This window comes from Patella vulgata, chromosome 7 (assembly GCF_932274485.2).
Source record: "Patella vulgata chromosome 7, xgPatVulg1.2, whole genome shotgun sequence".
NCBI lineage: Eukaryota > Metazoa > Mollusca > Gastropoda > Patellidae > Patella > Patella vulgata.
The window spans coordinates 11,806,648-11,834,255 of record NC_065885.2 but is presented as its reverse complement, the minus strand read 5'-3'; the positions used below and the strand labels follow the sequence as shown (position 1 = coordinate 11,834,255).

At 34.0% G+C, this 27,608-nt stretch overlaps 1 protein-coding gene across 3 annotated transcripts; it reads left to right on the top strand.

Moving 5' to 3' along the window:
- The first annotated feature begins 1,057 nt into the window (after window positions 1-1,057).
- LOC126827314 (lisH domain-containing protein ARMC9) lies at window positions 1,058-27,160 on the top strand. 3 transcript variants are annotated; one of them, XM_056102495.1, is made up of 26 exons: window positions 1,058-1,087; window positions 3,031-3,126; window positions 4,152-4,277; window positions 4,741-4,908; window positions 6,701-6,850; window positions 7,300-7,392; window positions 8,189-8,216; window positions 9,370-9,461; window positions 10,201-10,275; window positions 10,738-10,755; window positions 13,274-13,398; window positions 14,078-14,195; window positions 14,605-14,700; window positions 15,309-15,399; window positions 16,124-16,247; window positions 17,054-17,193; window positions 17,876-17,952; window positions 18,199-18,273; window positions 18,530-18,620; window positions 19,082-19,137; window positions 19,470-19,598; window positions 20,244-20,326; window positions 21,087-21,226; window positions 22,419-22,506; window positions 23,366-23,526; window positions 24,055-27,160. In XM_056102495.1, the coding sequence occupies exons 2-26, from the start codon at window positions 3,067-3,069 to the stop codon at window positions 24,117-24,119; spliced, it is 2,469 nt and encodes an 822-aa protein (XP_055958470.1). In that variant the 5' UTR covers window positions 1,058-1,087; window positions 3,031-3,066; the 3' UTR covers window positions 24,120-27,160. The 3 variants fall into 3 exon arrangements, with proteins under 3 accessions (XP_055958470.1, XP_050412544.1, XP_050412546.1); XM_050556587.2 differs by lacking the exon at window positions 10,738-10,755; XM_050556589.2 differs by lacking the exons at window positions 1,058-1,087; window positions 3,031-3,126; window positions 4,152-4,277; ... (5 more) ...; window positions 10,201-10,275; window positions 10,738-10,755 and adding an exon at window positions 12,143-12,190.
- The last annotated feature ends 448 nt before the right edge of the window (window positions 27,161-27,608 follow it).

Genomic DNA, 27,608 nt, shown 5'->3' with positions numbered 1-27,608 from the left:
AATTTTTTCCGGAAAGCGGCGCTATGCAGGCGCGGATACTGCGCGAGTGCGCACCGCCCCCCCCCCTCCCCATCAACTTTCCTTTTTTTGTATAGGCATTTTATATTAACATTAAAAACGGTTCTCTGGATTGACACTGTTTACGATATTAACCTCACCAATTTAATTGTCAATTCTCTATAAACTTACAAGGGCATATTCTTCATTTATTCATCCTTAATTTAGGGTTCTCGTAATATCGTAATATTACCCTTAACCAACTTATCTGGGAGGGGGGGGGGATTTTAAGTAGGCTACGATTCAAAAACGGGTCTGGGTGGATCGATCATTATAATAAACTCTTTTTTTTTTCTTTTCTTTTTTTTTCTTTTTTGACAGAAATTGTTTCGCATCCCTCGGCTCGGTTCTTTCTTACACATAATTATCGGTAAGAAATCAAAACTGCGCAACGGAAATAAATTGTACGAAACGGTAATAAAAATGGCACAAACTGTTTATATATATTACATTTTGCGATTGGTGTTTTCTCTGAAAATTAAGGTCCCAAAGATTTTGCTAATTAACTTACTGCTGATTTGTCAATATATTGTATTATATAAAATGTTATAAAATCTGTAAAAGGCACAAAAATCAACGTAGCCTAAAGAAAGAGTAGGCCCTATGTTATTTTATCAGGTATTAATTAAGTTTCGAAGCGCTATGATAAATTTATTTGGCTGGGTCCGCTCGGGGTTCTCTCTTTTCTTATGCCTTTCTTATATCTCTTTGTCGGAAATAAGAATGTCTCAAACAAATTGCACTTTTAATTCATTTGCCATGGGTTCATTTTGGGGGAAAATGGTAAGTAAAAAAGGTTCAAAATATATTTTTGCCTCGCTTCGATCGGCATACTCTCTCTTTTCAAAATTTCGGTATCCGCCGCCCATGCTACGGCCTAATCTTATTTCGAATTCAAATTATGCCAAGAGTGGTATCAAGCTAAAAAATAAAATATTTTGATTCATTCTTTTTCGTTCAGACTTGTCAAAAGTATTTACTGCGGAGTAAATAACTACTTCCTGTACACTGTTCTGGAAAAAATGGTTTGGTATGTCGTTACAGTTTTACGTATTCATGTCCGAAATTAGACACATTATAATGATTATCAGCTTATTCTTCGAATACATCATTCATGGAAGTCATTTCTTTAGGGAAATGCATAATAATTTCTGTAATTTTGATAGCTTTTCATGATAAAATTATCGGTTGTCCACGACGCCAGAGGTAAAGGGAGATAACCGCGTTGTTTTTATTTTTCCGTGGACCATGAATTGAATGTTTTATAAAAGATCTCATATTAGGCTATTATTTTTGTGAAAATATGCCAGCCTCATTTAAAGATTTCCAATAAAATATTTGATGCCGATCAAACTGTTTCCGTACTTCCGTTGTACAATTGACTGAACAAAAACAGTCATTTTTATTTTATTATTTTTTTATCATCATATTCATTATTCAATTCATCAACACGTAGCAATGCAATCATCGCTCTGTGTTAAAATTATTATTTGGAATGTGTTTATATAACCAGTTCTATCAGATATGTTAATTACAATATAATATTGGCTGATACCAACATTTTCCTTTAATTGTAGTTGGGCGTGGTAGAAATTGATTTAAATATTAATAAACTTAACTTAAGAATATATGATTCAATTTCAAATTTTCAATATCACTGTAACAATGATCTGAAGAAATGGGAAGTGACGCAAACAAAAAACCATACAAGTTTTCCTTCCTGACTGAAGTACAGAGCGATAACAGATATACGGTCAATTTTCGATCAGCTCACTGATAATTTCTTTCAAGACAAAAAGTTGTTATATATAATATATGAGACTGTCACTAGACAAGAGAAAGCAAGAAAATTAGAAATACTTCCTTGGAGTACCTTGTTTGTATTTATGCTCTATTTATCATTATTCTTTTACAATTAGGCCTACTTCGGTGACTGCCACATGGGTCACAAATCTCAATTTGGTATGCACTCTAAAAACGGTACTTAGACGATCTTAAATTATCAGATACTGCATTCATATTAATTGTCATCCGTGCAATAAAAGTTCATTGAATAATTAATATGTCTGTGGATTTTTGTGTAGCCTACATGTAAGCCTACTTCTGGTCAGAATTGAACAAAATTTAAAATTCGCTTGTGTATTCGGCAACTGCAAACCAGGTATTTATATACAGAAGTAAAGTAAAATAAATACTGGGTAGGTTTATGAACTCTTAACGTTAGAAGTGGTATGAGGTGTTTTAGAAAGAGTAAGTGACCCTACCTCGGACACAATGCCGACCAGTACTTATAATCAGATGTTAAATTCAAAAGCCGGAGCTACTACGTATATCCATCTGGCATACTAAAATATCTCTGAAATACCACACCCACTATAAAGAGAATTACAAATGGGCTTAAAATGTGCAAAATAGGCCTGAAATTCAATCTGAATAGGCTAAAAGTTTGAAATTATTTTTGTTGTTGATGGCAAAGGAATAAAGATCGCATTCTTAGAGTCACACACAGAATTGCTATTTGTAATCTACATGGTGGGGATCACCATGGCTAAGTGGGTAAGACGCTGTCTAATATACATGTAACAACTTTTTGTCTTCAAAGAAATTAACAGTGAGCTGAAATTGACCTTGTATCTGTTATCACTCTCTACATCAGTCTGAATAAGGAAAACTTGTGTTTTCCTTTTGCTTGCGCCACTTCCCATTTCTTCAAATCTTCGTTACACATCTGTCATCTACCGTAGCAAAGATCTCTTTGTTAAAATTATATTCGAAATGTGTTTAACCAGTTCTATCACATATTTAATATTGGCTGACACCAACAGTGTCCTTTAAACATATAATCTTACCTGACATCATTCAAATCAAAGCTGTCAAAACTGTACAGCACTTTCAGATGAACACACCAACTTAATTGTTCATGACAAAGATTTTAGATTACATAAATAAAATGTTATTTTTTTTTATTTCAAGGTTTTAGTTTAGACCTGATCTTAATTTTTATTAACAATGTCTGGTAATTTATCTGTGGTGGCCTTTGAAGGGGAACTTAATGGAATTGTTAAAGAGGTAAATGTTATATCTATCCCATGTTGTTTGACGCTTGCAATGTCTGTGGATTGTATGCCTTGTCTTTGTTGGGTTTTTTGTGTGTGTTGCAGTCCTCATGCACTTACTTTTAAAATTTGAAGGGTTTAGTTTAATTGATAAAACCTATACATGTAAGCTTATTCCAATCTGATTAAAATACAGATCTATATTTCGTTTCGTTTTTTTTTTTTATACCTTCAATGGCCTACACTACATGAAGATCTGAACAGTTGTTATTGTAGGTCGCGTCAGAGTTCATACAAGCGGCTTTTGACCCTATGACGTCAGACAATTGATTAACCAATCAGCATTGATGTTTCTGGTGGATTACCCACAGTATCGTGCACCTCACACCAAAAGCTTGTTGTAATAGACCATTTCATTGGCTAATCCCTCGCATCATCCAGAACACATCAATGATAACTCTTCCAGATCCTAGTGACTAGTGTAGTAAAGACAAGTAAAACGAAACAAAATAGGATCTGTGTTTTAATCAGATTGAACATATTCAAGATCTCTGACAATTTCAAATCAAGCAATATAATTGTATTCATAGAAAAAGTTTCATCTCAGTGAATAGAGAAAGAATTATGCATTGGACTATATAATGTACATGTATATCATACATGTAGTTTTTATTCCTAAATGGCACAGATTAAATTAGCTAAGATCTTAATATTTAATTTATTCACTTCACAGCTAGGCTATTAGTGGAACAATTAAGTACGCAGGACACTAATTATAGTGTAGCAGTATAATCTACTTCTAAAATTTGTGTCATTCGCTATGCAAAATGCTTATAAATGTAGAGTAGAAATTGCTGTTGAGGTAAAAGCTCATCATTATGATAACCAAATTGCTCCTAAAATTTATAGTATAAGTATAGAAAATATCAGCTTCATGATTTAGACCCTGAGTCACACTGATATTAGTGATATAAGCCTACTGGTATACACCTCTCTTGTATCTCTGATAAAAATATTTTGTGATGTTTCTTTACAAAGTATTTAGCCTTCAACTCATTTGAGAAGACAATTGGTAGTTTTGAAGATGAATGTAGTGAGAAAGGGAAACCTATTGCCATCAGTGAAAGTAGAAGTCAGTCAAATACTAAAACATTAGATATACAGGTTAGTAATACAGAATCTTATCATTGACAGGCCAGAGTGGATCAGGCCATGTTTTTATCATATTGTATTCTATATTTGTGGGGTCATGGTGGCTAAGTGGGCAGGCGCTGGTTTGCTAGCCTGGAGGTCGGGTGTTCGATCACTGCATTGGCTGAGAAAGTTCGTCCAGATTTTCCGGCATGGTTCCCCCTTGTCAGTGATCCAGGACGGAGGGCCTGACAAGAACAGCTGTCCTGTGTACATATTGGTTGACGTGCACGTAAAAGATCCCTTGACAGTTGGAATTCAATATAAGAGTAGGCAATAGTGCCTCTGTCCAGGCAAAATTTCCATCATGGCACACTGTATGGTGTATATCCATCTTGATTAGCCCAGTTCAGAGCAGAACAGTAGGACATTTAACTCCATTTCATTTCTACATTTGTATTTTCAACTTTGCTCTACGTTTCTATTTATATTATAGAATGAGTTATTGAAAGCATATCGTGAAGGTCAGCGGGATGAATATTTTAAATTATGGAATGAACATTTACCACAAGAAATCCGGAATGATGATTCAGTGGCTCAGAAATTAGAATTTTATATACATATATTTTTTGCTATTTACCCAATTAAAGCGGAAAAGTCTCAGGTATGTCAGTTTATTTTAATTATATGTTTTTGAAAAATTATCTTTTAATTGAAACCTTGATGTTTATTGTAACAAAATGACTCCCTTGTTGTGAGTGTGTTTTCATTTCAACTAAAGCCTGTATCACTGTATATCAGGGACTCAACAGTTCAGAGGATCTTTACGGCCAGGATTCCTTTCAATGTTTGTGCGCTATCTGTGCTATGTGTCTTGTCTTGGTATGTATGGTGTGGTAATATTTCAATTTTTGTACCATACAAAGCTCAGTCTTCATGTAGTTTTTTTTTTGTCCCCCGCCTTTCGAAGAAAGCAGGGGACTATTAAAATGGGTTCGTCCGTCTGTCTGTCTGTCCGTCTGTCTGTCCGTCACACTTTTTGGGACACAATAACTCTCTTCCTAATTGAGCTAGAATGTTCAAACTTGGTGTATGTGTTTATTAGGTCAATGCCTTGATGGAGTTCGAAGATGAGCATTTTCCGCTTAGGGTAAGCAGAGATAAGCAATTTGATTGGTTGATGCTTTGGGACACGATAACTCTCTTCCTAATTGGGCTAGAATGTTCAAACTTGGTGTATGTGTTGATTAGGTCAATGCCTTGATGGAGTTCGAAGATGAGCATTTTCCGCTTAGGGTAAGCAGAGATAAGCAATTTGATTGGTTGATGCTTTGGGACACGATAACTTTTAATTGAGCTAGAATGTTCAAACTTGGTGTATGTGTTTATTAGGTCAATGCCTTGATGGAGTTCGAAGATGAGCATTTTCCGCTTAGGGTAAGCAGAGATAAGCAATTTGATTGGTTGATACTTTGGGGCACGATAACTCTCTTCCTAATTGAGCTAGAATGTTCAAACTTGGTGTATGTGTTGATTAGGTCAATGAATTGATGGTGTTCGAAGAAGAGCATTTTCCGCTAAGGGTAAGCAGAGATAAGCAATTTGATTGGTTGATGCTTTGGGACACGATAACTTTAGTTCTAATTAAGTGAGATTGATGAAACTTGGTGTATAGATTTATTATATGAATACCTTAACTAAGTTCGATAATGAACATTTTTTGCTGAGGGTAAGCAGAGTGATAAGCAATTTGATTGGTAGAAACTTTGGAACACAATAACTCTCCTTCTAATTGAGGTAGAATGTTCAAACTTGGCATAGGTGTCTATTAGGTGAATGTTTAAACTTGATGTATATGTAGATGTTCATTAGGTGAATGTCTTGACTGAGTTCAATAATTAACATTTCGAGCTGAAGCTAAGCAGAGCTAATCGATTTCATTTGTCGATGGTTTGGGACAAGATAATCTTGATTCTATCTGATAGAGAGTGATGAAACTTAGTGAAAAAAATAAATGTGCGATTAATTAATATGTGTCATCTATTTATTTTGCAATTTCGGCGGGGGACATCAGCCTCACTGTTGGCTTGTTAATTAGATGTTCTTAATTACAAAATAACACAAGTCTACATTTAGTATATATTTTGACTATTGAGACATATTTGAACAATCTGGCTTATTTGAGGCATATTTGAATAATCTGGCTGTTTTTCGACATATTTGAACAATCTGGCTTGTTTTGAGGCATATTTGAACAATCTGGCTGTTTTGAGACATATTTGAAAAATCTGGCTTGTTACGTGTATAAGGATATCTTATTTAAGGATAGAGATGAATAGTTGGTTTATGAGTTTACTTACAGACATCATTTATAATAATAAACTACTGTTTTAACAGAATAACAATAATATTAAGATAAATCGAAAGTAGAATTTTGTAATGTACATGTATTTTAGGTGGAAGTTGATCAAAGCATGGGAGAATTTAAACAATATCTGGAGAATCGAGGAGCAACTCTAAGTCAAACAACAGAATTCCTGCCATTTTACGCCTTGCCATTTGTACCTAATCCTAAAGCACATCCATCTTATAAAGAATTATTTCTGGTATGTTATCAATTTATTGATTTATTATTTATTTTAAATTGTAAATTTGTTCAGTTTTTATAAAATATTATTTTCAAAAAATCAAAAAAAAATTTCTGATTTGTTTGTAAGCCTGTCAGGTGTACATGTAGCACCTGCAGGGCTGTTGAAATGTTTTTACCTACATGTAGTTTTAAGTAGTTATTTGAATCATTGCATGGGACAAAAAACTGACTCCATCAGTGTACATCTTTTCATGCATGTTATATCCCTTATGACGAAGAAAGGGTGGAAATGGTGCTGACTGGGCAAAATTCACCCTTCCTATCATTGCACATATGACCATAGAAAAAGAAAATGTATGGTAGTTACCAACTGATCGAAGTATTGGGTTGATGAGACGTTAAATTCCATCCCTTTTCTTTTAATGTATAAACAGATTCTAATTGTTATGTTTTTTCTTTTTACAGGATAGCTGGTCACAAGATATGGAAGTTAGATTAGATAAATTTCTAACTCTGGCTTTAAAATCTACACCACAACCAAGGCTCTTTGATCTATATGTATCTTTATATAAAAATATCAACCGCAATCAACGATTTGAAATTTTGAAAACTTTATTCTTTTTTGGCAGAATGTTCATAGTTAAGAGGAGCCACGGTGCCTAAGTGGGTAAAACATTGGCTCGCTAGTATGGAGGTCGCGTGTTTGATCCCTGCTTTGGCGAGAAAGTTCATCATGATTTTTTGACGTGGTTTCCCCTCATCAGTGGTGCAGGATGGAGGGCCTGACGAGGCAGCTGTCTAGTCATTCGGATGGGACAAAAAACAAAGGTCCCATGTACGCATTGTCATGCACATAAAAGATCCTTTGGCAGTTGGAATTCGATAGAAGAGTAGGCCTTAACGCTGCTCTCTGGGTAAAATTTCCCTCATAGCACACTGTATGGTGTATGCCCGTCTTCATTAGCCCAGTCAGAACAGAACAGTAAGACGTTAAACCCCATTTCATTTCATAGTTAAGAAATATTTCAAATATTATTCTAAGGTATTAACACCAATAATTAATCTTTTGAGATGCTTCTAATCATTTAGTTCTACACATAATTTAAGGGCATGTCGATAAAGCTTGAGTATGGCTTCACCAACTACATCCATGTTTGAGAACATCCCTTATATGTTACAAAAACAGATTGACAATGCCCTTGATTGTGGGTTCCAGCAGCTACACCAAATTATATCAAGACCCTTCTATATTACACACAATTAACAAGCATGTTTGAAAATATTTCCCGAATTTGATGTTTTGATTGAATGAAACTTTTAACCTGTGTGTTTATGAAACTTAACTTTCTATAAGAGAGGTGGAGGAACGACTGATATTAAAGGTTAGTTAATCAAAAACATTTATATCGCATTTATTCCATGTTTATTTTAGGGTCAGAGTCCGTTGAGTTAGTGATATGTTCTCTAAAACGAGTAATGAAACCAGTACAATCTACTGAGAAAACGATTTCACAAACTCACATATAAATGGTGTTTCCAAGAAACTCATTTGACAATGAAGCCAAGGTACATCTGGGTCAGAAATAACCTTTTCTGCAATTTGCACTTTTGCAGAAACATTAGCTTTAGCTTTATGCATATTAATTTTTAAGTAGTGGTTGCAAGCATTTCTCTTTAGTCCTAAAATGATCAAGTTTGTGTTAAGTGGACATTAAACCCCATTCTCTCTGCAAACATTCTTAGCTGATTACCCATTGTTAAACATCTAGTGTTTCTGATTAGTTATCTTTCCCTGGGTCCAGTTGCTACGTCAACACAGTTGTTAATATAGCAATGGCTGAACAGATGATAAGGCTTATTACCATGACTTCCTTAACCTTAAAGCGATAATTTCATATTTTCTAAGAAAGTCAAAACATAATTATTTCTATGTCTTTTGCTCAATAGGTTATTAACTCACTATTATACGACCATGGGCATTATTTCCCACCCTTAAAAATCATTGACACAGGAAATAATAACACAATTACCTCCCTTGTTTTCCTATTGCCTCCATGCATTAGCTACCTTCAAACGTTGGAATTTGAAGTTGAAAATGATATTTTTGCCAATTTCTCAGCTGGCAATAGTGACTTATAGGATTAATAGGATTATTCTTTAACAAGGTAGGACGGTTTATGGATACCATCTATTTTAAGGCTTTATTTTAATAAATTTTAAAAATATAACTTAAAAATATGAAATTGCAGCTTTAAAACAGAGCAGTAATTTCATTTATTTAACATTTTGTGTAAACCATTACAGTCTGTAATAGCTATAAGAGTCCTGCTGGTAGAAGTAATACAATGCTATATCTAACTTGAAATTTCATGCACCTTGTATTCAATTAATTTGCCATACTTTTAAAAATGCCATTTGTTGCCTTGTTCTTGGTTACTAGATAGAGCCTTTATAATCTCCCCTAGGGCCTCATCATGTCTGAATCAATTCCTGAAAAGATGAGGTTATTAAATAGTTAATGTTATTATATTACAGTTGCTGAACAGCATATAAATCTATTACAACAACAGTTAACAGATGCTGATAAAAAAACAGCAACTTATATGAAGAGACACAGTAAAGTACAGGTCAGCTATGTATTTGTTTGGTACTAGTATTTTCATTGTGTCATAAAGATGAACTATATTGAAATTCCCAATTTTTTGATTATAAGTCTATTGTAAATTTTGCAATTATCTCTTTAAGCTTAAAGTAGCTAAGTGTCTAACTCAATATTATCCAAAGTCTTCGACATTGAAAATACAAATTATTTGTCAATTTAAATCAACATGTGATCTTACCGGGAAAAGATGTGCTTCTGATATCCAATATTTATGACAAAATAAACATTTTACCATTGGTACATGAATTGTGTATCATAATGCGTTTCAGCACCATTTGTAACAAGGAACTCGAAGAACGAGGCGACTAGGCATATTCCAGAAGTCATGTCAAATAGTGACCTCATATTCTTATCTGGAGGACATGCACAATGAATACTATTGGTGTAAACTAGAATAATCGGGCACTAGAGAATGCCATTCGATTGAGACTTCCAGCATATTTCGCCGAACATAACTGATTAGAAATATTAGCAATTTAGCTCCTTTAATGTATTCAATCCTTTTAAAGCAATGACAGAGTTCTTGATGAGATTGTTCATTAAGAAGAACGGGTTCCTATATAGAGTTTCTTGTTGTGATGATCCATTTAATCGGGCCTCATAATGTGAAAAAATTTCTATTGATCATACTATTCTAGGTAATGGATGATTTGTGACGTGTTTGCTGACCCTATGACCTACAATTAAAAATGAATATTTTTCAGGCTGATTATCATAATCTAATTGGTATAACAGCTGATCTTGTTGATGCTCTAGAATCAACAGTTCAAGGAAAACCGGTAAGTTTTATTGTACATTGTATATGGCTTCTAAATTCAATAATTGTTCATTTAGAGACTTGTAAAGGATTAATTAGATAGGGCAATTTTCTATACTTTTAATGGGATTGATCTATGACCTGCAGAAGAGAAGGACTCAGATTGGTTATTATTTGCTAGTTAACAGTAGTGAGATCTGTGGATAAAGACCACTGATGTTATTATTTGCTAGTTAACAGTAGTGAGATCTGTGGATAAAGACCACTGATGTTGATGCCAGATCTGTTTAAAGATTTTGGTGTAACCACACAGATCTTGGGCCATGTTATAACCAGTTGATGTAATTGTAGAGTCATTAAAAATCTTATTAGAGAAAAATATTCAAATTCCTGTATTTATTTCCAAAATGTTGGATTACAAAAAAAAGGATCCTTCATTTATTATGATTTCAATTTCATGTAAATTTTCATTATTTTCTCTCAGATAAATAATTCTAAGGTTGTAAGTAGAAGAACTAAATTCAAGTTTATTTTGTAACGTGTATATATATATACCACTACTTTCAGTTTCTCTCTATTCTGTTTTTTTATTTATTTCAGCTTCTTGCCTTTTTTTTATTTTCAATTTCATTAGTCGACAAAATCTTCACAACACTTTTATCATATTGTATTGGTCGATAAAATATTTTCACTTGCCCACATAATATTTGATTTTATTTGCATAGTTCTTGATAACTTCAGATATAAAGGCGGGGACTGTATATGTTGGGTTTCATTGATACCTAGCCACCTAAAAATGATTAAGTTTCTTTTTAATCCACAAAAATGACAACATATATTGTTGAGCCCGACAAATGGGGCTGAGTATATATAAGGAAGTAAAAGTTATGACTTGTTAACCAGCATCAAACTTCTGAATTGAATAGCCCGATACAAAAAATCATGAATTGGAACTTATTTTTGCCTGCATTGACAGGTTGGGAATGTTTTTTCAACATCATTATCACACTCAATTCTTTCAGTCATGTAACATTTTTTTTCGTGAAACCCTCCTGCATATAAATCAGTGCTTGGTTAACTGGAATAAATCAAACTATGTGGGTACTAGGTTAGAAAAAGTACATCCAGTACAGGCTGCAGGCACAATATAACAAATTGAAAGACATATAATGACTTTCAGACCATACACAATTAAAAGTAATCTTAAAATTGCATTCTAAAATTATTGGTTGAGGATAAGTCTGCTTTGAACAGGAATGTATGTTGTCATATTCACTCTTTACAAAACATTTACTGCTAGAAACAAGACTGTACACAGACACTCCATGTCTTCATGCACAAACAAATACTCAATGCCTTCATGCACAAACAGACCATGCACAGATACTCCATGCCTTCATGCACAAACAGATACTCCATGCCTTCATGCACAAACAGCAACCATCAGCACACAGGCATTTTAAGACACAGGGGCCTGTAATTGAATTCTCTATATTTTATTAATGACTGTCTCGTATCTTCTTTACCAAGAGTTGGTTGTAATTCAGATCACATTTGATAAAAGAAATGTTTTCACCAGGAGTTTAAAATTAGAGTGTATCATATTTGTAAAGATTAATGTTTTGCACTGGTAGTTTAAAAAAAAAATCATAATGATGATCGATATAATTTGAAATGTCTTGTATATTTCACATCTACCAAATGTCACTTCAGCAGGGCATGTTTTGTTATATAGAGTATTATTACTATTATAAATCTGTTGATATTATTAGCTACAAGCCCCTGTGTCATAAGCCAGCACTGTACACCTACACCTATTGCATTGTCACATCATGTAAAATAATATAAAGTATACATTATTAATTAATTTATATATCCAAGACAAGAGACCTGTATGGAATCTGAATCTAAATTCTGAAGATGTTTGTGCCAGATAGGTATTAACACATCAGTAAAATTCAGGAAAAAATACTGGACAAATTGTATTTGTCAGAATCTGAATATGACACAATCTGTGACAGAGGGTGTATTTCTTTAAGGGGGCCTCAGTGGTTTGGTCATTATGGTGGGAGGCCTTGATAACGATCCCAGTGTTGACTGAGGAAGTCCTTGGGGGTTTTCTGGCCTGGTTTTCCCTTGTCATTAGTGCAAGATAGAAGGCTTGGTGAGACAAATCTTTTGGACAAAACAAATGGAGTCCTGTGTATACCATTGGCAGCTTCTTAAAGATTCCCAAGAATTCCTGAAACATAGAAATCGAAATAAGAGTACAACATAGCAAGTCTATCATTGTAAAATTTCTCTCAATGCCCATTGCATGACGTATGCTCGTCTTTGTTTTTTTAGTCAGGTTAGCGAAGAAGAATAAGACATTTCATTTGATTACCATGCTAGGTTCGATTCTGATCTATGACCTATACTTAGTTCATTTTCTCCTTGATACATTCTGGGAATTTTACTCGCAATATTTTTTTAAATGACATTTTCTAAAAAAGAACGGTGTCAACCAGGTACATGTATTTCCAGGCTTTTGTGAAGTGTTTATATCACAGGGCATTTATATAAATGTTGTCTTAAGTAAAAGCGGCCCGTGTTTTGTTCGAGACCCCCATAATAAGAATCCTATCTATTACTGAAAATATTGTAAAAACTACAGGATAATTAAGTGCAGCATAAATCCATTGCCACAAGAAGAAGTTTTCTTATATTTCCTACCTTGTTCCCACTTGTCAGCGAGTGCGACTGCTAGCTGACGAAAGTGTATGTCTAGTTGGCCAGAAGGGACGACAAATGGAGATCCCATGTTCAAATAGTAGTCGATGTAAAAGATCCTTTAGCATATGGATTTGGGAAAAGATTAGGTAGAAACACCCATGTCGAGGCAAAATTCTGCCCCTGACTTTTCACACAAAGAAATAAAAACTAAAATGTCAGTCTAAAAACGACTAAAATGGGAATGAAGAAAATGTTTCATTGATTCTTATTTTAGATATATATGGTATTTCATTTGTTTGTTTTAGATCACACCTGAATACTTATCTCAGCTATGTACACGATTGTTTGCTGGTCACATGAGGAATTCAATAGATTTAACAAGACCAGGTACAGCAGGAGAAGCGTTAAGAGCGTCTGTAGCTCCTACAAGGTAACTGACTTTTATAATTCTAAATCTTGGCGTTTCTATCACTATGAGTTGGTAACTTGTTTTGATCCTGGTCAGTGGCTCAGTGTTTTAGTGCACTGGCTTACCAACCAGGAGTTCCCAGGATTTTAATCATGCTTCCCCCTTGTCAGTGGTACAGGATTGAGAGCCTAGAAAGGAAAACTGCCTAGTCATTTGGATGGGACAAGAAAGCAGGATCCTGTGTAGAGACAAAATAAGTCTCAACATTTGGGTTTCGAAAATAATAGTAGACTTTAGCACTACTGTCTGGTCAAATTTCCCCCCACAGCACACTGGTGTTTGCCCATCTTCATTAGCCTGACAGGTACAGAAAAATAGGAAGTGAAACCTCATTTTATTTCATTTCTAAATATAAGTTATGTGTGTCTGTCTTTGTTGTTTTCAAGATTTATTAGAATGTAGTAGCCTGGGATAGAACCCAAAACTAGCATAGATAACAGGCCTAGTGATCTACGGTGCAGAATATATTAGACCCCACTCCACCCCCAATAAGATTTTGATGTCATTTAGTTTATATGTAGTTGGCCTCAGAGCCAATAAATTCCTTGCTGTTGACTCTACTGAGGATGTTTTGGCAAATTCCCAAACTGAAGTGCTTTTATTTTAGTCAGCTTTGAAATTTTACATATAAAATTTACAGGGCTACCAAAACAGTTGAAGTTGAACAATTTCCTACCTTAGATTATCGAAAAGTGAGAAATGAATTGATGACAGGAACACCAAGGAACCAAGCTTTATTACTGCAAGCCTTACGATGGGTAGGTTAATTCCTATCAACTGAAAAATGCTAATATAATTTGTAGCTTTGCCCAAGTCAGCCTGAATGACAAGAGACAAAAACAATTAAACTGTAAATTCCAGTAAAACAAAAATAATAGGCCTCTGGTAAAGTCAAGGCATTACCATTCAGTGATCACAATCACACAACTAGAGTCATAACATTAGCAAGAGGTGGTGGATTTTTATAGATTGCTTTTTTTTTATTGTTATTAAATACATGTTTAAAATCTATTTTCAGAGATTAACAAAGTGTCTGGGTTTTATAGAACCATTCTTATATATTTTTTATATATATTTTTTGAAACATGTTGTTTAAAATCTATTTTCAGAGAATCTTGTGATTTATAGAACACTTTCTTACATATGTTACATGTGTTATTATTTCAGAGATTAACAAAGTCTCACATAGAGAAACGTGATGCTATAATTAATCAGTATATTAATAATGATATACTGGGTTGCGCTAATCCTGGTCCTTACAGAGTAAGTATATTAGTCATCCTAGTCATAGATATTGTCCTAGCCCTAGTTTTACAAAGCATTCTCAGACTTAAGTTAAGAATTTACTTTTAATCACTGTTTATGAGAAATATCTTTGATCCAGAAACACAAAAATATGCAGATAGTTTTGTTTTTTTATTGATACATTTAACACATTAAGTAAATTCTCAACTTCAGTCTAATAACGTTTTGTTGTTTATAGAATCAGCATGACTTTTAGTCCTAATACAGTCAGTAGTAAACTCATTATCCAGACATCAGAAACTTGTTAGCTTAGCTATAGGTTTCCTGAATGAAGATACATCTATTATTCAGACATCAGGAACTTGTTAGCTATAGGTTTCCTGAAAGAAGATGCATCTTACCATAACTATCACTTGTACCTGACAAGGATTTGGGTTACCTGCAAAACCCTGTGGGCCCGTGATGTTTCTCTGGGTTCTCCATTATCCTGCTATAGACCCGTACTTACACGTTAAACCCCATTTCTTTCTCTCATTACTGACTGGATTCAATACTGTGTCGCCCAATAGAAAACGTAACAATTCATCTTTGGTCGCCTGATAAAAGTTTATGTTTATTATTTACAGGATTCAATGAAGAAACTGTTAACATCCAAATCAGAGGATGTGAAACAAGGAACAGCCAGACTTTATAATGCTTTTGCATCATTATGTGTCGGTAAGTTGCTTTGATCATCTTTATATTAGTGGTTCAGTTGGTCAGGTCTTGGCTCACTGACTAGGGGGTTTCAGCTTCGTACCTCCCAGGTTAGTAGTGTGGAACAGATTTCACGAACACATTGGCATGTACATTGTAAAAGGACCCATTACAGTTTAAATTTCGTTCTTGAATTACTTGAATGCCCCAGGTTTTAATTCCTACATTGACCAAGAAGACCTTTGAAGATTTATCTAGCTTTGTTTATGCCGGCTTATGATAGGACAAAATAAAGTGCTGTAGATGGGATGAAAAACACCTCCTGTTCGAAATGAGATAGTCCTAGTAATTATATAATATTCCAAAGTAGTTAATTGGAGATAACTCTTAATAGCTTTTTGGTTCCTTTAGTGTACGCTTGAGGTTCGGGGCAAGTTCGGCAGAAAATGGCTGTTTGCCCGACATCGTTGTTTTGATATCTATCTCTCGAACGCATCCTATATGCTAATAATAATCTACCCTGCATTGTGCATCCACTCTAACATTTGAGAACTGGTTTTGAAAAAAAATATGATAAATCTTCGCTGCCTTGTGTGAAGTTGAAAGAAAATAAAATTCTCAAATGGAGGTGATCTCGGGAGCTCACAAAGAATAAACCAGAAGGGAGAGAACACCAATGAAAATTAGAACCAAGAATACAATAGATGGGCCTACAATAATAGATAAGTTATCAATCTTGTTTCAGGTAGAACATATCTCTCCTCTAATCCTGATTTAACACCAGCGTTATTGGCAAATCTACATTCCGAAGACAAAGATTCTGTCACAAGAGAGATGATACTTGGTGCTCTACAGAAACTAAGTTTAAGGTAATTTGTCATTATTTTGTGAATTGAAAGTCCTGGATGATTTCGAGCATTTTCATCTAAGGCTAAGTAGAGATAAACAGTTTTATTTGTTGATTTTGATAGATTGGAGTGAGATTGATAAAATTCTTTACATCAATATCTTGAATTAGATTTGTTCTGAGCATTTACTGCTTACAATAAGTAGTCATAAATATTTTGTTTTGCAATGATAGAGAAAGGTCTCTAGAATGGTTAGTGGGTGTTCTATACAAGATAATGATAGTTTCTTTTATATAATACCATAGGCAAGTGTTACAGAATAGAAGATAAGGATAGTTTCTTTTATATTATAAGTGGGGTCGGGCGATGGCTGAATGGTTAGCTTGTGTGTATTGTATCATAAGGTCTGTCATTCAGTCAACTGGGGTGGTTTCGATTCCCTGGTTGTACATGACAAGGAGTAGGCTCGCCTGTCCAACCTCGTGGGTTTTCTCCAGATCCTTTGGTTTCCCCCCACTGCTAAAGACCTCTACGCACAAGCGAATTATTGAAATAAAATTGAACCATGTCTTAGTCCCGAAATGACCTGGTTTGTTTCGAGTGGACATTAAACCCCATTTCTCTCTATATATATATTATTATAAGTGAGTTTCCAGTCCACAATGATAGAAAAGTGTGTTATAGAGTGGTTTGTGGCTGTTCTAGAAGATAATGATAGTTTCTTTTATGTTATAACTGAGTGTTCCAGACCACAATGATAGCGAAGTGTGTTATAGAGTCGTTAGTGGGTATTTTAGAAGATAATGATGGTTTATTTTGTATTACAGACGAGCGTTACAGACCGCAATGATAGAAAAGGGTGTTATAGAGTGGTTAGTGGGTGTTCTAGAAGATAATGATAATTTGTCAGATTATACCCTGGAATATTCTGTCGCTCTCCTTATGAATCTCTGCCTCAGAACCTCAGGTAAATTCACAATTTATCAAAATAGCTAATGCTTTAGTGAACCGTATTTTATTTTATTTCTTGTCTCTTGATACATATAAAAAGACCTGGCTCTTTTTTTAAAAAAAACATTCATTCACTGGACGTCTTAATTCAATGAGAAGGTATAAAAATAAAACTTCAGTGGTGTCTCCTTTCGTGTTGGTAAATTCCACAAATAAAGCTGTCTGTTAAGGAATTAGAAAAAAAAATTGTGACCATATATTATTTGTGAGCTGCAGTACGACAGTGAGTAAGACATGGGCTTACTAACCTAGAGTTCCTGTATTTGATCCTGATGTTGGCCTGAAAAGTTCATCAGTGGTGTAAAACGAAGAGTCAAGGGACAAGGTATAGTCATTCGGATGGGAATCAAAACTAGGTCCCATGTACACATTGGTGTGCATATAAAAGAACCCTTAAAAGTTGGAATTCAGAAAGAAAAAAAGAGTAGACCCTAGTGCCGCTGTCTGCGCAAACATTCCTTCATGGCACACTGCATGGTGCAAGTTTTCTTCGTTAGCCCAGTTTGAGCAGAAAAGTAGGACCGTAGACCCCATTTTATTATATAATTATTTATTAAACGATTACATATGCATAAAAAACTTGTTTCAAAACTAATATGACTTGTTAATACATTTGGTATAATTTATTTTTGTTACAGGTAAAATAAGATGTTCCAAGAATTCCCATCAAACATTAAAAGTTTTAAGTGATTTATTAGGACATGAAAATACAGAGGTATGTTCATTTTACATTCTGATTAAGATATATATATATATATATATATCTAAATTTATTTTGATAGATTATTTAAATTTAACTTTGTTTTGTTCACAAAGTTGCAAAGATTTAGAAGACTTTCCAGATGTATAAGAGATAACCAACAGATAGATTGTAAAATTTGAGTATCCATTGTGTGTTCTTGTGTTATAATTTGAAAATCAATATAACTAACACATTTTTGCTGCACTATTATATTTATAGATCAGGCCATATGTAAATGGAGCTCTTTACAGTATATTAGCTATTTCTAGCATCAGAGAAGAGGCGAAGAGAATGGTGAATCTATTTTTTAAATTTTTTTATTATCTCTAAAGATTTAATGATGTCAATTGGGAATAAATGATTCATTAGTATTATACATACTTTTGATTTGAAATAAAATAATCCAAAAGCCCAAAACCTTTTTCCTGTAGGATTCATTTTTCACACAAAGTTTATGCTTTGGCTATTACCATCTTTAATTCATAAAAGAACAAAATAATCTGAGGTAAAAGTGTTTATTTTTGTTAACTTTGATTAATATATTTTATAGGATATGGAAGCGATACTGAAATGTTTTATCAAAGATGACCAACCAGACATGAACAGGCAGATCGAGTTCATTATAAAACAACTTAATTCTAGTAGGTTTATATTCACATAGAATATTACTATAATGCTTTTTGGAATAAAAGATGCTCCAATCACCTTTCAGAGGATAATGTTTTTCTAAAAATAAGTTATTTTTGGGCTCAATGGTATTTCTTTCTTATTTTAAATAATTATGGTCCTTTTGTCCGTAATTAAAGATAAATGTCACATTTTTGCTGGTTTATTCAACCTTGACATTTGAAAGTCAAAAAAAAAGAATAGACAGTAACAATGCTGTTAGGGCAAAATGCTCCTACCTCACATTGCACATGTATCCATATGAATAACTAAATTACCATTGCTTAGACATACTCAGGGCTTGATATTCAGTATTCAAGTGAGTCCAGGTTATTTTGAATACATTATTATTAAAAAATTAATTAGAATTATTAGGTTGTTTTCTTAATACCTCTTTAGTAAGTCTTAAAAATATATTGTAAGTTATCTTTTGTAGATGAAGCAGCAGAAGAAGAAGATGGCGACGATGATGGTGAAGATGAAGATGGAGAGGTAAGCATTCCAATGTTAGAATCAAACTAATCATGTTTTATTAATCTAAACTACATCTTTGTCAGTAGTCTGTGCTACTTGAAGTCTGGTTGAAATCAAGTATGATTAAAATTTTACAATGCCTTCTGTTCTCCAAATTGTTTACATTTGATAACAGTCAATATATATATATACATATTATAAACTGTCACCATTCTTATTACAATAGTGATTGGTAGAATGGTTGTATCTTAGATATACTTATTACAATAGTGATTGGTAGAATGGTTGTATCTTAGATATACTTATTAGACATAACATAATAGAGACAAAATTATTGCCTTTTTTTCCAGGAAGATCAGGACACACTGGAAGCTGATTTAGATAAAGATGAGACCTTAACTCCTCAACCTGGAGAACTCTTTGGAGAAACTCTTCTGAATGCAGTTTACCTCACAAACGCTGATAAAAACAAGAAAAAGGTGAGAAGATATAGGAATTCAACATGGATCTGCTGATATTTCTCAAATATGTAGCAACCCACTTATTCGGATTAGGTTGTATTCTATTTCAAGCCTGAACATCTTCATTTGCCCATTTGTTGGTGCAGAAAAGTAGAATGTGAAATCCCATTTATATCTACCAGTTCAGAGTACATTTTATTATGTTTCTATCCTATTTAGTGGTTTAATAAAAATCTTACAGTACTGTTTTATTTAATTAGTCTGTCCAACCACGTGGGTTTTTTCTGGGTCCTCTGGTTTCCTTCTAGGGCTAAAGACCCCTACGCACAAGCAAATTATTGAAATAAAATTAAACCATATGTTAGTCCCAAAATGACCTAGTTTGTGTCGAGTGGATGTTAAACCCCATTTCTCTCTCTCTATTTAATATTGATTGACTGCTGGTTCTTGAATTAAGTTAGCATCTTTCATGACTATTAATTATGATAAAACTATCATGTTTTGTTATTTACAAATTGAATGTGAGTGTAAATCTTGGTATTCAAAGAAACTGAACATTTCAACCAGATTCCAACTCATTCTCAGTGTCTTAATTAAAATTCAGACAAGTTGGCAAATCAAGTCAGTCACATTTGTTCAGATTCGTTAATTTTATTGTTTCAGATATTAGAACAGAATCAGTTATTACAAAGACCTGTTACACCAGGACAGAGAAAGATGACTGAATCTCGTCTCGGTAACGTCAGGTACAATATATTCTTATTGTTCTTTAAATTAGGGTTCACGTTTGTCAAGGGGCCATGGTTGTCAAATGTTAACCAGATTATTCCAGGTTTGAATTGTGTGTTGTGTTCTGACAAGAACCATGTCACACTCAGTTAATAAATTAACATGTTGAATAATATGAGAGTGACAGACAATCAATGTAAAAAATTCAATGAAATAAACTATTATTTAAAAATATAATTAAAAAAGGAAATGTTTTGATTTGTAAGATTTATATCTTTGGTATTTTACTCTGTGTAAATCTCTGTCGCTTTCACTGTACTGTACTCTTTTAAATTCTTGTTTGTTTGGGTTTGTTTTGTTTTTTTGTCACTATGCTCTGTATAGAACTCAGTTTTTGAGTTGAATTCACTGTCAGCCTTTTCTGTGTTTAACTCTGTATTTTTCACTTGTACTCTGTGTAAAACTGTGTATTTCAGTTGGGTTCACCTTAGGCCTTCTCTGTGTCCTACTCACTGCGCTCCCAATAGACCTTTACTGTGTTAAACTATTGTTTGAGTTCACAGTAGGTCTACTTTGTATGTTCTTGCGCTTTTCAATATTTCAGTCGGAGCAAAACAGTAGAACGTTAAACCCATTTCATTTCTTTCTATTGTCTTGTCTGTTCTGTGTAAAACTATGTTTTTGTGTTGTATTTTTATTGTCTTCTGTTCTGTGCAACACTATATGTTTTTGTGCTGTGTCTATGTTATACAGGCATTGTTTTCCTTGTATTTCTAGATCAAGTTCTCAGGCTGATGGTCGGATCTCAAGTCAATCTATCGTAGGAGGAGGGACCCAAGCTGGACAGGGGGATGCTCTTCTTGCCAGACCACCAACTAGAAGTGGAAGTCGGTCAAATGAAAAAGAAAGTAATGCCAGTAAGTTATGATTCTATTACACTGTATGATTTCTGATTAATTGTCATCTTATGAAACAGTAGCATAGGGTAAGCTAGGACACACAGATATAAGGTTGAAATTATCAAGATTGTAAAAAAAATTTAGTTTTATTTTGGGGGTAAAGATGATTGCTTGACAGCTTGAGGTGTGGTTCCCCCTTGTCAGTGATGTAGGACGGAGGGTCTGACAATTACAGCTGTCTAGTTGTTCGAATGGTACAAAAAAACGAGGTCCTGTGTACACATTGCCGTGCACACAAAAGATCCCTTGGCAGTTGGAATTCAATATAAGAGTAGGCCGTAGTGCCGCTGCCCAGGCAAAATTTCTCTCATAGCACACTGTATGGCGTATGCCCGTCTTCATTTAGCCCAGTTCAGAGCAGAACAGTAGGACGTTAAACCCCATTTCATTTCATTTCATTTCCTAAGAGACCCCCCCCCCCCCTCTAGGGCATACAAATTATTGAAATAAAAATATACAATAGGTTAGTTGTTAATCCCAATATGGCCAGGTTAGTGTTTACTGGTTGATGAATCCAATTTTCCCCTGTCCTTTTGAAAGTCGAAAAATAATGTTGCTCAATCTTTTTTTGTTTAAAGTTGAAACTAATGAACTGACTTTCGTAATTTTGTCCTTTAAAAGTGTTATGTTTGATTTAAAATTAAATAAATGAAATGGTTTTCTTTATGGGGAAAAGTGGTCTTATGCTTTGCTTTAGGTCAGAAGGTCTCACATTGGGTCATGTGGCATTGTTTCAATCCCTGGTGTATATGTGACAAGTGAGGGGGGGAGGAGAGAGAGATGAGGTTTTACCTCATTCGATACAAACTAAAGAGAGAGAAATAGAGCTAAACAAACTAGGTTATTTTGGGAATAAAATATGGTACCCTTTAATTCAAAATAGTTCACTTGTGTGTAGGGGGTCTTTAGCAGTTGGAGGAAACTGAATCACCTGGAGAAACATGTACAATTGTGGGATCAAGCAAGACCATGCAACTTGACTCAATGACTAAAGCAAACACATTAGACCATTCAGCTTCCCAAACCCCTTGGATCTACAGAAGTTATATAGAAGATGATAGTTGGTAATGTGTTCATTGTTTTTTGTATCACAGAATGTTGATAGTTGTTTACGGAAAGACTAATGTGTTAATTGTATTTCATATTATAGAAGATACAGAAACTAGTAATAAGGAGGCTCTAGAAAGGAGTATGAGACCATCAACTAAAGCCATGGAAAAACTTGGTCCTAAAGCTAAGTATGTTGATCTTCTTCATTTTAATAACAAATTACTATATGGACTTCTATGTTGTCTTAAACATTCATATTGACCCTTGTTGGGGGCAAAGGTGGTTGTGTGGTTAGGACTGTATACTCACAATAAGAATATCCCATGCTTGAATCCTGTAGAAGAATCATAAGGATTTTCAAGCCAAGTTCTCACTTTCTCAGAAATTGCACCTGCAGAGCTAGCAAGGAAGGGGAGTTTTGTCTTACCGATGAGCAAAAAAAAAGGTTACATGTAGAAATTGGTTGTAAATGTAAAGATCCCTTGACTGTAATAATTTGAAGTAGAGCAGGGTGAGATGGAGCTCTTCGGAGCAGTATTCTTACCTGGTATTGCACAATTTATCATTGAAATAAGATTAACCTTACATTAGTCCCAAACATTAGTACAATACATTAAACCTCATTTCATAGTGGACCTGATATCATAGACTCTTGTAGTGAATAGTAATGATAATGTCCCGTAGGGGGCATAGCGATGACAGTGTCCCTTGTAGTGAATAGTGATGATAATGTCCCTTGAAATGAATAGTGATAATGTCTCAGTGATGATAATTTCCCTTGTAGGGTTAGTGACGACAGTGTCCCTTATAGGGCATAGCGATGACAGTGTCACTTGTAGTGAATGGTGATGATAATATCCAGTGTAGTACATATTCATGATAATGTTTGTTGTAGTGAACAGTGGCGATTTTATACTTTGTAGTGAATAGGGATGATAGTGATAGTATACTGCTATCAACTTGATGTGTCCAGTTTTAAAACAGATCTATATTTAAATTGTTGAAGAAGGCATATATTTATTATTTTTACTCTATTTTTAATTCTAGTGTAAAAGAATATGCAAGTGCATTTGGAGCTAAACCATTGATACCTCGAACCCCTGACAGTAGCGGTAAACGTCCAATAAGTCGAGGTTCTATTCCACGTGCCACACCTCAACCTCAATACAGTCAGTCTGGTCCCAGACCAAGTTCGGCAGGAAAATCAGGTCAATTATAATAAATATTACTTAATCACTATCAAGGTTTCTCTAAATGTTATAATTTGATCTGAAGTTATTTTTGTTTTTATGCGGCCACATTAAAATGTGAGAAACTTCCAATCAATATGGGGTAACGGTTGCTAAGTGAGTAAGACGCTGGCTCGCTAGCCTGGAGGTCTGGTGTTTGATCCCTGCATTGGCCGAGACAGTTCATCTAGATTTTCCGGCGTGGTTCCCCCTTGTCAGTGATGCAGGGCGGAGGACCTGACAAGGACAGCTGTCTAGTCATTCAGATGGGACGAAAAACCGAAGTCCCGTGTACACATTGGCATGCAAGTAAAAGATCCCTTGATGGTTGGAATATGATGTTAGAGTAGGCTGTCGTGCAAAATTTCTCTCATAGCACACTGTATGGCGTATGCCCATCTTCATTAGCCCTGTTCGGAGTAGAACATTAAACCCTATTTCATTTCATTTCAACATATCGTTATGAAACTTTGTACACACTACAACCTATTATATTTTGATTTACAGGGACAACAAGTCCAAGAAAAACCAATAACAGTCAACAAAGATCTCAACCAGATGGAAAATATTAGAAAGAGAAAGATGGATGTCAATAATATATACTATCTTCTTTAAACTCTGCAGACTTTTTCTCTCAAAATGCATAAATTAGCACCACTGAGGAATTAGTTTGTAAGCTTTTAAATATTTGAGGGATAGGATATATTTGAAATTTGAGTAAAAACACAAAGTTGTAAAAAACGTTTTTTTTTTGCGTAACTCTTGATAAAATAATAGTCAATTTTTGTTTTGTAATATTGTTGGTTTTATGTCACTTTTGTGTCGAGAAGAACAGGAAATTAAAGTCTTGATGTGTCGTGTTAAAGTTATAAATTCATATTTTCTAAGAAAGTCAAAACATAATTATTTCTATGTCTTTTGCTCAATATGTTGTCAACTCACTATTATACGACCATGGGCATTATTTCCCACCCTTAAAAATCATTGACACAGGAAATAATAACACAATTACCTCCCTTGTTTTCATATTGCCTCCATGCATTAGCTTCCTTCAAACGTTGGAATTTGAAGTTGAAAATGATATTTTTGCCAATTTCTCAGCTGGCAATAGGAATTATAGGTTTAATAGGATTATTCTTTAACAAGGTAGGACGGTTTATGGATACCATCTATTTTAAAGCTTTATTTTAATAAATTTTAAAAACATAACTTAAAAATATGAAATTTTAGCTTTAAGAAATAGGAATGCCGCGCAAACCACAATAAGAATCGCTAACAGGAATGGTTCAATTCCGATCAGTATTTACAAAGTTATGTTGAATTGAAATTTTATTGATCTATTCTGCTCGCTATGTAATAAGTTCCATCTTCATTAGCCCAGTTGGAGCAGAACAGTAGGATGTTAAACCCCATTTTATTTCATGTCATTTCATGTAATAAGTCGCCGTCATTTTGTTGTGGGCAAACAGAAATGAAAGGCCTTTTTTAGATCTGAATGAATTAAAGCTGGAGAGGGGGATATAGAATTATATAATCAATCTGAGCACATATTTGTGTGGATTTGAGCAATTTGATAGTTTTGCGTAAAACAAAAATGACACATCGATACTTTAATTGAATAACATTCCCCCCAATTTTTTTTTTTTTTTTTGTTAGTAGTCCAGCCAGATCTATCGCTTTATTATGTTATAGTGTTGATATTTCTGTCACATCTTGAGATATATGTTATATAGAATAACATTCTATTTATATTCAACATATATATTATCTGTTATATATCCTTGTCTGTGATATTGTTGTTATTATTTATTTATGTGATAAAACTCTGCCGTCCAAACTTCATGAACACATCTTATACTTTATGATTGTCTGGAACTTCCATGAAATAAAAGGATCATTTTTTATCATTATCAACCATATCAAGTCTGGGATTAAATCAACTGTCACAGACTATTTCAGGCATAATCACTCTCGGGTTCCTGTCAATATTTTCAGTCTCAATATGGGTTATTATTCAGTTTTATGGATATTTATCCATCACAAAATTAAAAATGTTCAATAATTATCTGGAACAACTAAAATCACTATTTCATATCCGGTAATACTCTGGATTTCTTTGTTTATTTTGCGAAAGTCACATTATTGTCAATTTCTAATGAATTTACAAAATTGAGAAAAATGCATTTATGTACAAAGGAGCCCCATCATATAATATGACACACTATTAGAAAGGGCAAGGTATTTGACATCTTCGATAAACTCTGTTAAAACAACTCTTTTCCCCGATCATTACAATTTTGAAGCTATGTAAAAAGTAGAACCATTTAAACGTATTATCCAGAACTTTCATGAAATAAAATTGATTCAGTTTTATTTTATTCATGCCAATTCATATGTTACTAAAGACCTTGTAACCTTAGAATTAGCCGGAATCTTGTGAAGTAAAAAGATATAATTTTATTTTATTCATGCACATGTTATTAGGGACACCTTTTATTTACGATATGATTGGCCTGAACTTGAAATAAAAAAAAAAGTTGTCATGTTCATGTTTTGATATATGTATTTTCTATAAGCCTAGTCTAATAATCTTATATTGATTTTGAATGTTACAACTTGACACATTTAATACAATGTAAGTTGCACTTGCAGTGATCCTTTCTTCAGATCTCTTTTCCCTGGATGATTTCTTATTGCTAACTGGTAATCATTTAATTTCGCAATCTGTGGTATAGGAAAATACATCCACAAACCAGGGTCAGTAGCACTTCTGGAGTCTTGTTCACAAAATTTTAAACCAGAATATTTTAAGATTGCTAGGATTTTAATTGTTAACCACTGTAAATGCAGAATTCTTAAAATATTTTAGTTTAAGTATTTGTGAATCTTTGAAATTTAAATGAAATCTAAAGTGTTTATTTTGAAAGATCACAATTTTCTTTGTTTGATGAACAACTTAAAGTATGTTTAACTCATGATGATAATAAAAACCATATATGGTCAACAAAACAAAACTTTAAAATACATATAATTTTTATATTTATACGCCCACATTTTCATGTGGGCTTATATTGTCGTCGCCCTTGTCCGTCCACAATTTGTTTGTGGACACTCTACAGGTCACAACTTTTATCCGGTTTTGATGAAACTTGAAATATAGGTCTATCTCCCAAATACCTTGGTTCCTGTCAAAATTGGCATGTATCAGATCGTAACTTTGTGGATTATGGCCCCTGATAGTACGAAAAATCACGTATTTGCTTGTGGACATTCTAGATGTCACAATTCTCATCTAATTTTTATGAAACTTGAAATGCATATTATATTTATAATCCACAGATCTTGGTTCCTTTCAATATTGGTAAATATTGGATCGTAACTTTCTGAGTTATAACCCCTGATTGTATGAAAATCGCTCTCTATCCACCTCTCGCAGAATGTGGGTGTATCTTGTCTGGCAACCGCTGGTACTGTAGAATAAGTTACAGGTACTGTGGGAACGGGGATGGGAGATGTGATCTTTTACATTTTGTGCAGCACAGACTTTTATAAAGATGTTTTATTTCAATATTGATTTAACTGTTAGATATATGTATAATAAATTTAATTTATTTAAAAACTGTGTTCTGTATTTTAAAATATTGTGTAACGAGGAGAAGTTGCAGATTGTGTGATTAACCCTGTGACTACTATACATGTTTATTAACCCCTGTGACTGCTACACATCTAGATTAACCCCTGTGACTGCTACACGTCACGATTAACCCCTATGGCTGCTACACGTCAAGATTAAACCCTGTGACTGCTACACATCTAGATTAACCCCAGTGACTGCTACACGTCAAGATTAACCTCTGTGACTGCTACACATGATTAACCCATGTGACTGCTACTCATCTAGATTAACCCCTGTGACTTCTATACAGCTTTATTAACTAGATTAAACCTCTGTGACTGTTACACATCTAGATTAAACCCATGTGCATGCTATACAACTTGATTGACCCTGTGACTGCTACACATCATGGTTAAGCTCTGTGACGTGACTGCTACTCATCTAG

Coding starts and splice junctions, on each gene's coding strand:
- LOC126827314 (XM_056102495.1), top strand. CDS start 3,067: ATGTCTGGTAATTTATCTGTGGTGGCCTTTGAAGGGGAACTTAATGGA. Junction 7,393..8,188: donor CAAGGCTCTTTGATCTATAT/GTATCTTTATAT, acceptor ACTTTCTATAAG/AGAGGTGGAGGAACGACTGA. Junction 14,196..14,604: donor TACTGCAAGCCTTACGATGG/GTAGGTTAATTC, acceptor TTATTATTTCAG/AGATTAACAAAGTCTCACAT.